Source organism: Theropithecus gelada, chromosome 6 (assembly GCF_003255815.1).
Source record: "Theropithecus gelada isolate Dixy chromosome 6, Tgel_1.0, whole genome shotgun sequence".
NCBI lineage: Eukaryota > Metazoa > Chordata > Mammalia > Primates > Cercopithecidae > Theropithecus > Theropithecus gelada.
Window position 1 is genome coordinate 56894040 of NC_037673.1, and position 12789 is coordinate 56906828.

The following is a 12789-nucleotide window of genomic DNA, read 5'->3' on the forward strand; positions in this document are numbered from 1 at the left end:
AATGTCACAAGTCCATAGTAACTGTAACTTTCTGAAACAGGAGCCAATTTCTGGTTGACTCCCAAATCGGCTAGAACATCCATCTCTACCCCAAGAGTTATTTGTAGAGGATCTCTGAAGCCAATTCCAATAAGTAAACAAACATTAACAACAACAAACATTATTTGTTCTAGTATTTTCCCAGTATAGGAGTAGTAGTTTTTGATGTTATATATTAAGTATTTACAATATGTGAAAAATGGGGATAAGTATTATATCATTAGAACAAACCCATGAGGTAGGTGCTCCCATTTTTCCTACTTTTGCTTTTGTAAAATTAGGAACTTGGAGTGGTTAAGTACCTTCACAAGGTGGTACAGCTAGTAGGTGGGAGGCAGGACTCAAGTTCAGACCATCTATGTCCAGAGCCCCAACTCTTGTCCACTCACTACCCGGCTATCAGCCACCATAAGCATGCTATTGCTTCATTCTCAACTCTTCTCTGCCTGCTCTCTTAGTGCTTGGATGTTTTATTTGCCACCATCCAATATTCAAGGGACCAGCTATCCTTGTCTCCAAGTGAAATTGCTCTGTAGGTTAAATGTCATTCTTGTTTTCCCCTTATTAAGATGGGCCCACTTCTTGCCTTACAGTTTCTTCTCCCTGCTCCACACTTCCATCATTATTTCATAGGTCCTTAGGGTTACCAACATATTCAAAGTAAAGAGAAAGTAAAAATTCAAGACACTGTTTAGAACAAAATATTCACTTTATAATACACATGTCTAACAAAAGACTCATGTCTAGAATATACAAAGAGCCCTCAGAAATCAATAAATAAAAGAAAAACTGAACAAATGTCTGAATGAGCATAAGACAAAGAAGATATCCAAATGTTCAATAAACACATCAAAAAGTAAGCGATATTCCTACTCATCAGGGAAATGTAAATTAAAACCACAGTCAGATACCAGTACACATTCACCAGAATGACCAAAATGAAAAAGACTGAAAATACTAAGTGTTGGTGAGAATATAGAACAACTGTACCTTGTACGTATTGCTGGTGGGAAGGCAAAAGAGTACAACACTTTAGAAAATAAATATTTGCCTCCTTATGACTCAGAAATGCTACTTCTGGGAATATACCCAAAAGAAATGAGTGCATATGTTCACAAAAAGACTGGTATAAGTGTACACAGCAGCTTCATTCATAATCCCCTCAAACTAGAAACAACCTAAATGTTCATTAGTAAGAGTAAAAATAAATAAATTATGGTATATTTATGCAGTAAAAAGAACAAGCTGCTGAGATATACACAAACATGCATTTCTTTTCTTTTTCTTTTTTTTTAAAAAGAACATTTCGACTAATAGAAGCCAGACACAACAAGTACATACGGTACAATTCCATTTATGTGAGGTCCAAGGGGAGGCAAAGTAACCTTTAGTGATAAGTTGAGAAATAGGATGGTGACTATGTGAGTGTATAAATACATAATAATTCAAGATGTACAATGCATATAAATTATACCTTAATAAAAGGATTTTATAAAAGGTAACAGATAGAAAATTATTTAGGAAGAAAATATGAAAAACTGACTTTCCAAATTACTTCTATGCCATGTTCATAACATTTCAAGTCACTAAGAGCTGTCTCTCTTACTTCGAGGAAGGTCAGTAAACAACGGTGAAGCCTGAATGAGTCTACCCTGTATGGAAAGTTAACTGGCAGAAGAATTCAGGGTTATAGACATCCCAGGTCTTAATAATTCTGTTTTGGGTTCATTTACGGTTTCTAAAGTTTGCTAAATCACAACACACACAATCTAACAGTTTGGGCACACTCAAAAGAAATTGTTAAAAACTGTACATTTGAACACATTCGCATTGCTTGGGAAAAAAACTCAAAGTAGAAATACGGAAGTGTGAGTAACTAAAAGTTCTTTTGAACTCAGTCTCTTGACCCAAGTACTTCATGAGGAAGCTAATAGCTGTCATCTACAACACTTATTTTTGCAGGCCAAAGTTCTATTTCAGAAACTAATGATTCTCAGGGCCATACCGTGGCTTTCTAAAGTGGTGGAACAAGTCTCTAGACCCACTGCCTGACACTTGACAAACCAAATATCTGGCATACTGATACACCAGAAGAAAGATCAAAAGGCTATGATGTTAAGAAAGAAAGGAAAATGAATCTGGAGGGCATGAAAAGTCACCTTTACCATCAAAGATTTGCAATTGCTAAGGTCTTGTCTCAGCACAGGTTGACAATTGGACTTAAAGGCATACTAACTTTTAATAATGGGGAACTGGGCTGGAGACAACTCAGTTAAAATAGGGTAAATTTCCCATTAGTTCTTTCTGACAGCTGTGAAGGAATCGGGCTCCTAGTTTACTGAAATGGCTACAGAATAAAAGCCCAAACTTTACCTTCTATTTCTCCTTCAAAGCTTCGACATTCCAGAAAATTATACTCCTGATTTTTCTTTCCTCAATATTCAATTCACAAATTGTTCTGGCTTCCAAATGTAATAACAATACCTTTAATATGTACTCAGTTTGGTTCTTGTTGATTGGCCATTATTGTCTATTGTTTCTTTTGAAAAGAAACCCTTGTTCCATCTCTCAAAAAGAAAAATTATTTTCTTCATAATATTGGATAAATTTGTAAATAGTAAGCATGATATTGCTTATATAGTCACTCCTTGGTATATGTAGGGGATTGGTTTCAGGACTATCACATGTACCAAAATTCATGCATACTCAAGTCCTGCAATTTGCCCTCTGGAACCCACATATATGAAAATTCAGTCCATCTGTATACATGAGTTTCACATCCCAAGAATACTATATTTTCCATTTGTGTTTGGTTGAAAAGAATCCTCATATAAGGGAACCTGTGCAGTTCAAACCTGTATTGTTCAAAGGTCAATTGTACTTGATTCTTAGACTTTTAATGAAGACGGAAATAAATTTGAATCAACAGAGATGCTGTGATACAGATAATTCTGAACCCTGAAGTTCCTTGGCACTTGGAGACTGTTTTTAGCAATACATTCTCCCTCTGCCACCCAGGCTGGGGTGCAGTAGCAGGATCTTGACTCACTGCAACCTCTGCCTTCCCAGGCTGAAGCGATCCTTCTGCATCAGCCTCCTGAGTAGTTGGGACCACAAGCACAAGCCACCACACCCAGCTATTTTTTTTGTATTTTTGATAGAGATGGGGTCTTGCCATGTTGCCCAGGCTTGTCTCAAACTCCTGAGCTCAATAAATCCCTGCCTCAGCCTCCCAAAGTGCTGGGATTATGGGCATGAGCCACTGCACCCAGCTCAAGATTTTAGATTACACACAATGTCCAACTACCTAGAGATATATTAGGTATATTGCATCATTTTATTTTAAGGGCACATGAGATAACACCAACTCAAAATGAGAAATCATGGTTTGCAACCAAAATTTTTGAGATACCAAAGCTAATTGAATACATCAGGGCTTTAAATTGGTACATTTTAATTTTAATTATAATCTCATCTTCCACAAGTGTGAAGAAAGTAAGATAACTATTCTAAGATAACCTGCTGTATAGTAAACAGTTAATCAGGACTGTGTCAATTAAATATAGAAAGGTCTGCTTGAAACACGGGTCTTTAGTGGACTTTAATTTCAGGAGTTATCCACCATTCTGTAAATGGTAAGAGTGGCTCAATTTGCCTAAATTGTCTGTGCAAATAATGTGGTTTATGCTGAATATCCACTTTCCTTCTGGAAATCTGGAACTTTGTATATCCTAGGCAGAGGGTACCTAAGTGACTGGCCTCCAGTAAAAACTCTAGGTACTGAGTCTTTAATAGGCTTCCCTGGTAAAGGCATCCCTGGTGAACACATTTCACATGTATTGTCTCAACTCATTACCAGAGGAATTAAGTGTATCTTGTCTTACTTCACTTGAGGACTCTTGGAAGCTTACGTTTGGTTTCCTCCAGATTTTGTCCCATCTACCTTTCCCTTTGCTTATTCTGCATTGAATCCTTTTGCTGTGACACATCAGAGCCATGAATATGACTATTTTCTGAATTATGAGAGCTCTCCTAGCAAATCGTTGAACCCAAGGGTAGTCTTGGGAACCCTGGATACACCTGATATCTGTGAATTTTCTACACAGACAGAACAGCAGCAATGTTAGTTCCAAAGAAAGGAGAAATAGTTTCAGGGGAACAGCATTTTTCAAAAAATATTCTGGTCAAGCTGTTATAAAATTCCCATCTGCTTTAGTATGAGTTTGATCAAAGTGCATGCATTCTTCTTTAAACACATAGCTCAATTACAACAACAGAAACAAAATATATTTCCTCTTTTCATTGCTTCAGAGTGAATATTTGTTGTCTTATTATTTATCTAGTAGTATTTTCCTCATACCTTTTCCTAACACAGTTCCCTTAGACTGGTCAATAACAAGTAAAACAGCTAAATTCAGTATCTTTGAGTTGAGTTACTAGTCAAATTTCCTCTGAGCATAACCTTCCTAACTTTAACAAGATCCAAAAAGGCATTTTCCCTAGAGATGCCTTTAACTTGGCAGACAATGTGGGAGCATCACATTTGTAGCATAGTAATTGTTTTGTTCTTGTAGTTTTAGCAAATGTTCAAGAGTCTATATATGCATGGCCCACTGGCTTCATCCTCTTTCCTTTCTATCCAGGCTTCTTAAAAATGCAGCTGGTCACAAGAACAAATAATGGATGTGCCCAATATCCTTACTTTCTTTCACAATTTTTAACCTAGTGACATTGCTTTAAAGTGTAAAACCCCATTGATAAACAATACGAAAAAGAATAAAAACAAAAACCATACCCTGCAAAGTAGGAAATAAAAATGTTACATGACGGAGATGTGGCTGTGGCTGACTCCTCTGTAAGTACTAATACTAAATAAATTTACCTTATACTGGGAGCTGAAATGGCATTCTGGTAAGCAATACTTCGAAATGTCAAAGGCAAAATTTTTAGACTCATGAATACCATTGCATATTTCTTTTGATTCTAATTACAATACAATCTATTCTTGATGCCAAATTCATTTTGCATCAGTGAACATTTCCTATTGTTTCTAGACATGTATCACTACACGGTAATTTGTCCATTAGTTCTCGTTTGTTAAAATTTTTTCTATCAAGTCACATATGGCCAATATTAATTTTCCAAGTACAACTGCCCTTTTGCAAATGTTTATTAGCATTCACCAATACATTTTCAGCTCTTCTTTGTAAAACAATTTCACTAAAATGTCTCCTCCTGCAGATATAGATATGTCACCTGAGAAATTCATCCCTTTTTTTTTACTCTAGAAACCCCACTGTTCTCCCACTCAAATCAAGCAATGAGCCACAAAAACTCAAAAGACCACAGATAACAATCACATCTAAAATATAAAATGGGGAAGTGACATCTTGAGGGCACTCACCCACTGGAGTCTGCAGAAGTGATAGCAATCAGTGGCAGAATCTTCAGGGGGAGGCTGGTTGGTCGTTGAATGTTCTCTGATTCACTTTTCAAGTCAGCTTGTTCCAACTGTCTGAAGGCGAGAGGGGGAAGCTGAATATTGCGACATGAAAGTCTCCGGACAAGATAGGGTTCCATTCCGTGGAAAGGGTCTTCCTCTTCATTACTGGAATGTAGTGTTTCCTCAGAGGCCTGAAGTAATAGTTCAAGAAAGTACATATAATCAACAAAAGTCACAGTGTTTATCCCTTACATAATGCTTAATACTTTCCTGGGAAAGAAAATGTATAAGTAAAATTTATACATGAAAAAATGCTATCTGGAAAACAGTGACATTAAGTGAATGATATTTGATTCACTAAAATCTAAATTTATATTTAACATAGTAAATTTGTTTACCAGGTGTGGCTTGGTTAAGACAGTTACCTAACATCTTTAGTAATCTTAGACTTTATTAGCTTTGTGCGTGGATTCTATAAAATCGAGGATAAATCAAAATGTTTTTATAACTCCTATGAAATGAATTGCAAACATCATTAAATACATATCTTGACATATGCATGTGTCATATATATACAGTTATGCATCACTTGACAATGATCCATTCTGAGAAATGCATCATTAGGAAATTGCCTTGTTTTGTGAACATCACAGTGTATTTACACAAACATAGATGGTACATTGTAACTGTACTAAATACTGTAGGCAATTATAACACAATGGGAAATATTTGTGTATTTAAGCATATCCAAACATAGGAAAGATACAGTAAAAATACAGTATTATAATCTTATGGTCACCATGGTATGTGTGGCCCATAGTTGACTAGAATGTTATATAGCACATGACTATATTTATATATATTTTTCTTACATGCATGCCCATGAAAAGAGAGGAAGAAAAAAAGTCCTGTTTTTTCCTGCATATTTAAGGCCATATTTGAAACATATGTTTTCATATGTCACATCTTACTCAGATATACTCTTGACAATTATTATAAGACTGAGAGGGTAGTAAGAAAAAAAAGGCTTTACAAGAAACTTGAGGATGCAGTAGATCTGTATTTAAGTTACAACTCAGCAGAACTTTGCAAATTTGATCCATGTTATTCACATGCAAAGGTAAACCCAGGTCAAAATGTAATATTTTGATTCTAGTTGAGAAAAATATACTATCACATGAGCAATAATTATTTCCAAATGGCTGGAAAGTCTACTCTAGCAATATTTATTATATCCACATATTGAGAATTATAGAATCACCAAATGTTATAACATGCTTCTATAGAGTGCTGGGTTTTTGAATCTTTGCACTGCCACTTTACTATTTGTATTGCTAGAGTGTTGCTTAGTCTCTCTAAGGCTTATGTTTCTTTATTATAAAAATGTGACTAATATTTACATACAAGAATTAAATGAGACCATGTACCTGATGTGCATAGTTCATTACCTGCATTGTGATTAGCACTCATATATGGCAATTTCCTTCCCTTCTGAGTTTTACAGGTGAAGAAACTAGCCCAGGGAGGGAAGTTTATATTTCCCAAAATTAACCCATTGGCTGAAAGTTAGAAATTCATCAAGCTTGGAATATCCAGCCTTGTTTATTACACTCCTTAGTATACAGCTATCTTTGGGCAAGTAACTTAGGCTCATTGAGGTTGTTTCTCCATCTGAAGACTGAGATAATAATATTTACCTCTCAGAGTCACTGTGTGGACCAAATATGTAAAGTATTTGAAGCACCAATATCTGGCAAAGAGTTTGCACTCAACAAAATGGCAGCTATTATTATAATCCAGGGTAATTTCCCCTTTCTTCATAGCACTATGCTGTCTTTGAAGATCATTCTTCATATTGGTTCCCAACTAGAAAATTTTTGTCTTCCTGATTTATATCTTGAAAAAGGTGAAAGGACGTGAGATGGTGGACTCTATCCAACCTTGGGTTGTATTGTCCAGTTGTACAGACAAACAAGACAATAGAAGGGCACTGAGAAGGTTTAAAAAAAAGAGGTGAAAGCTAAAAAGGAAGTTCATTTATTTCAAATCCTAAATTCTGAGATGTTTTATAAAACATCAATAATAATGACTAATATTTACTGAGTCCTTATTAAGTAGTGCTGTGTTTTACATATACTGTCTCATTTAATTTTTACTAAAATCCTATGAGTTAGTTCTTCTTACTTTTCCCATTTTACCCATTAAAAACCCCAGAGACCTATCAAATATCATGCATTGGCCACACAGCCACATGGCTAGTGAGGTGATTAATCATCTTACTTCACCTGGGACCTTTTGATTTCAGCACTCAAAGTCCTATGTCCAGGGAAACCCCAGAGTCCCAAGGAAACCAGGATGATTGATCACCCTACATGTCAGGATCCAAACCCAAATCTCTTCTAGTTAAAACTGGAGCTAAAAGCCACTATGCTGCACTACCTTAACAAGTATAGTCACCGGCAGAGTGAGTATTACTAGAAAAGAACAGAACACACACTAATTGATCATAACTCAATAAGCTTCACATTTTCATTTGAAAAATTAAACAGAACTGAGATGACAGCAGCCCTACATAAACATTAGAAATGAATGACAATCTGTCATTAAATGAGAGGATAGAAATTTTATCCCCTGTTCTGCCAGTAACTACTCAGGTGGTCTTAAGAGGTGCCATTGGTTGTTAAAAAATCAGAGCACTTCATAACTGGAAGGGGTCTTAAGGTTTATTTTGTATAATGTCTTGATTTTTTGTCTGCAGAGACTAAAGAAAAGCAAGGTTAAGACCAGCAGATCTGGAACAGGACTGGGAGTCTGAATTTTAGCATGCACCACCTACGATCCCAATGCAGAGGCTTTGAACATCACATTTTGAAAAATAATGGCTTGGAGACATTAGAAACACTATATTTTCCCCATCATCTTCTTGAAATAATGCCATTTTCTGGCAACAACACAATGTACAAATTGCTATTTGTATATTGCTATTGCTATATACAAATAACTCATTCCAGATCTGCTGGTCTTAACCTTGCTGGTCTTTAGTCTCCATAGGGATAAAATCAAGAGGTTATACAAAATAAACCTTAGCAACACTTCCAGCTATAAAATGCTGATTTTGCAACAACCAATGGCAAATCAATGTTTCTGTCAGATAACAAATATAGAAAAAAACAGAAAGCATATGCACTTGGAACAGTCTTAGCTTTTAGATTGGGAAAGTGAGCCTCTGTGTACTTATGTACCTAGGAAGTTCCTCTAAGAACAGAACTTCATTCCTGGATTGGAAACAGGTCTTGATTAAGTTAATGACTTATGTGTTGTGATGGTTAATACTGAATGTCAACTTGATTGGATTGAAGGATACAAAGTATTGTTCCTGGGTGTGTCTGTGAGGGAGTTACCAAAGGAGATGACCATTTCAGTCAGTGTACAGGGAGAGGCAGACCCACCCTCCATGTGGGTAGGCACCATCTAATCAGCTGCAAGCACAGTTGGGTTAAAAGCAGGCAGAAAAACATGGAAGGACTGGAATGCCTGAGACTTTTGGCCTCCATCTTTCTTCTGTGCTGGATGTTTCCTGCTCTTGATCATCAGACTCCTGTTTTCAAACAGTTGGACTCTTGGACCCACCCAAGTGGTTTGCCAGGGGCTCTCGGGTCTTGGGCCACAGACTGAAATCAGCTTTCCTACTTTTGAGTGTGATGAGAATTATAGAATCATCAAATGTTGTAACATGCTTCTATAGAGTGCTGGGTTTTTGGATCCTTGCACTGCCACTTTACTTACTTTTGAGGTTTAGGGACTTGAACGGGCTTCCTGGCTCCTCAGCTTACAGACCACCTATTGTGGGATTTCACCTTGTGATCATGTGAGTCAATACTCCTTAATAAACTCCCTTTCACATATACATCCATCCTATTAGTTCTGTCCCTCTAGAGAACCCTGACTAACACATGTATAAATACTATTCTTCTGGATGAACATAGAAAAGAAGAACAAAGGATGAATCTAGCAAAGCTTCAGTAGCACTAAATATAGCTGGCCAAAGTTAACATCTTTTTATAAGCATTTAGCTGCCTACTCTGGGTGTTAGCATTGCAATTGCAAAAATGCTTTATGTAACTGAGGTTATCTGTTGAATGACTTAATGTTTGTGACATTCTCTTTTAGATAAAACTGCCTCAAGAGGTAACTTTTCTGAGATAATTATCTCTACTAAAAATGACGTTTACACCCATGCTTACACTCTGTTAGTTTAAACCCACTTTCTATTAATACTTTTACCTTTATAACAAAAATGATAAAGCACTAGAGGGCTATATTCTAACATTTTCCATTCCAAAACAGTATAAGAGGCTTTTTCACACTCTAGATCAATGTGTATCAGTTATGGTTCAGAAATAAAAAGAACAACCTTATCAAGTACAAGGCAAGAGGTTAAATGTCCTTATTTTGGAGAGAGATGTAAAACTAATTGCCAGAGCAATAAGTATTTTATATTATTGTTAGAAAATGGCATTATGGCAAGGAGATGATGGAAAAAGATAGTATTTCTAATGTCTCCAAGTCATTATTTCTCAAAATGTGACATTGAAACCCTCTGCATTAGAATCATAGATGGTGCCTGCTAAAATTCAGACTCCTGGGTCTTATTCCAGATCTTCCTAAACACAATCTCTATGAGTAGGGCTTATGAATCTGAATAAGTCACCAGTATCATTCTAGTGCATATTAAAGTTTGAGAACTAATGTTTTTGACATTTTAGACACAGTTTAATAAAATTGTTTGGTAAATATCTAAGCACAAAGATGTTCACTGCAGCTCATTTATAATAACAAATAACTGGATGTAATCTAATTGCTGCACTGAAGGATTGACTTAGTAAATGTTGATACATCATATGATGAAATACTATGAGACTGTTAAAATAATGTAGAAGAATACATAATCATGTAATGATACAATGTTGAGTGGGAAGAACAGATTATAGAGTGATTCATTTTTATAAAACAATAATATCAAAACAAAACAAAAAAGTCACATATTATATTCATAAAACAATTCTTTAAAGATGTATCCTAATTCTCTAAAATGGCTCTCCTGGTAGTACTGGTAATAATTCTCTTTTAGTATCTTTATTAATTATTACCTTCTATATTCCCTATAATAAAAATGTCTTGTTTTTCTATTTTAAAAGTCTAATAAAAGTCATAATAATAAAATGATACAACATTCACCTTGCTATTGATGGGACTTAGAAATATCTCATATTCAGCTTCAAGATACGCAGTATCAAAATAAAAGAAATGCTAACATATTGAAATAAATTTAATATGAACCTGCTACCTTGTAGTAAAATAAAATTATATTCAATAATTAGCCAACTTATATGGAATAATTGACAACCAAATAACTTTAATGTTATGCTTTTTACTGTTAGGACAAATATCTTTCTGAAATACATGCCTAAAGTAAGTAATTCCATAATAATTGACGCTTACAATCGATGAATGTTAAATTTATTATCATTATTTTCCTTTTTGTTTGTTTCAGTTTCTATCCAAGGTATTTAATTAATTTCTTTGTTTAATTTTTTTCTTTCAAAAGTAGATAGCAAACTACTTAATGGCCTTTAAAACACAGACATGCACATCACTGGGGTTAAATAAATTTCTGTGGTTCTTAATAATCTCACGGTCTCTGGCACTTATTTCATATATATATAGAGAGAGGGTAGAAATAAAATTTCTATAAGAAAATCCCCTTAAAATGTGTGTGTGTATATATATATACACACACACTATATGTATACACATATATATACACATATACATACATATGTAAACATGTATATACATACATATATGTACATATATGGGCATTGCAGGAAAGAATGTTTCTTTCTGGGCATGCAGTGAGACCACATCTCCAGACTCCCTTACAGGTAGCTATAGAGATGTCAGTGAGTGTTACATTACATGTTCATTGATTATAAGTTAAGGAAATGTGTATGTGTCTGTATATGTGCCACTTTCAGGCCTGCCACATAAAAACTTTGTGAGTACAACCCCCTATTTCTCTTCCCCTCTGTAGCCCCTCACCATGTGTTGAAGATGGTAGAGCCACAAGATAGAAGCTATGGTTTCTTAATCACTATTTACAAAAGAGACACTTGCCAATCAGAAACACTTATTTTGGAGTACATGAGCCACAGATAATCTTCTGTTGGGGTAATCCACAAACATTTGGTGTTTCCTTGTTACAGGTAGTGCTATATTTTATACATATATCTTTAAAGGAGTTTAACCTATCTTAGTTGTGTTTCCATTCCTATTAATTTCTCAATTAATCATTTATTGAGCACCTACTACCTTTCATGTTTGTGTCGGGTACTGAAAATGCAGAGATGAATTAGGCACCTCCTTTTGCTTAGGCACTTACAGTTCATTTGAGATAAAATATAATAGACAGATAATCACCAGTATATGATCAGAGCTGTAACAGAGAACTTAGGGTTTACTGGAGTACATAACACTTTTGCAAGTTGAAAGAAAGTGCCAGCCAGTTGTGACATCGACAAAAAGAGAACATCTGGACTGTCACAGACAAAAAAATAAAAAAAAGATGTAGATCACCCCATAAATTGGTCATTTATTTTTGCTTTCTGTCTATCTACTTCTCCAGTCATTTTCATTTAGTCTCATTGCTGGTTCCTCAATTAGCTGTCTTTAAAACCTAGGCGTTGTCCAAGCTGCTATCCTTCAACCATTTCTCTTTTCTTTTCTTTCTTTCCTTTCTTTCCTTCTTCTTCTTCCTTTTTTTTTTTTTTTTTTTTTTTTTAATGGAGTTTTACTCTTGTTGCCCAGGCTGGAGTGCAATGGCACGATCTCAGCTCACTGCAACCCCGCCTTCCAGGTTCAAGCGATTCTCCTGCCTCAGCCTCCCAAGTAGCTGGGATTACAGGCACCCGCCACCACGCCGAGCTAATTTTTTTGTATTTTTAGTAGAGATGGGATTTCATCATGTTGGCCAGGCTGGTGTCAGACTTCTGACCTCAGGTGATCCACCCGCCTCGGCCTCCCAAAGTGATGGGATTACAGGTGTGAGCCACTGAGCCCGGCCTCATTTTTCTTTTCAATCTGCCCACTCAGGTTAAAAATATCATCCAAGACAATGAATACAAATATCTTCTGCCTTTTTATTTATGACACCAAGTCAGCCTTCAGCCTGAAAAATGTAGGAGAGTGATCTGCCTATGTGACTGTTCACTGTTAGCCTGTACACATGGACACATCTGGAAGGAAGG

General features: G+C 35.7%; 1 protein-coding gene across 5 annotated transcripts in view; it reads right to left on the reverse strand.

Moving 5' to 3' along the window:
- Positions 1 to 12789, reverse strand: part of PDE4D (phosphodiesterase 4D) — a 1562006-nt gene that overhangs the window by 1018809 nt on the left and 530408 nt on the right. For all 5 annotated transcript variants that reach the window (XM_025387155.1, XM_025387164.1, XM_025387158.1 and 2 more), the window contains one exon: positions 5444 to 5673. In XM_025387155.1, coding sequence (XP_025242940.1) covers positions 5444 to 5673 — 230 coding nt within the window. The remainder of the gene's footprint in view (positions 1 to 5443; positions 5674 to 12789) is intronic.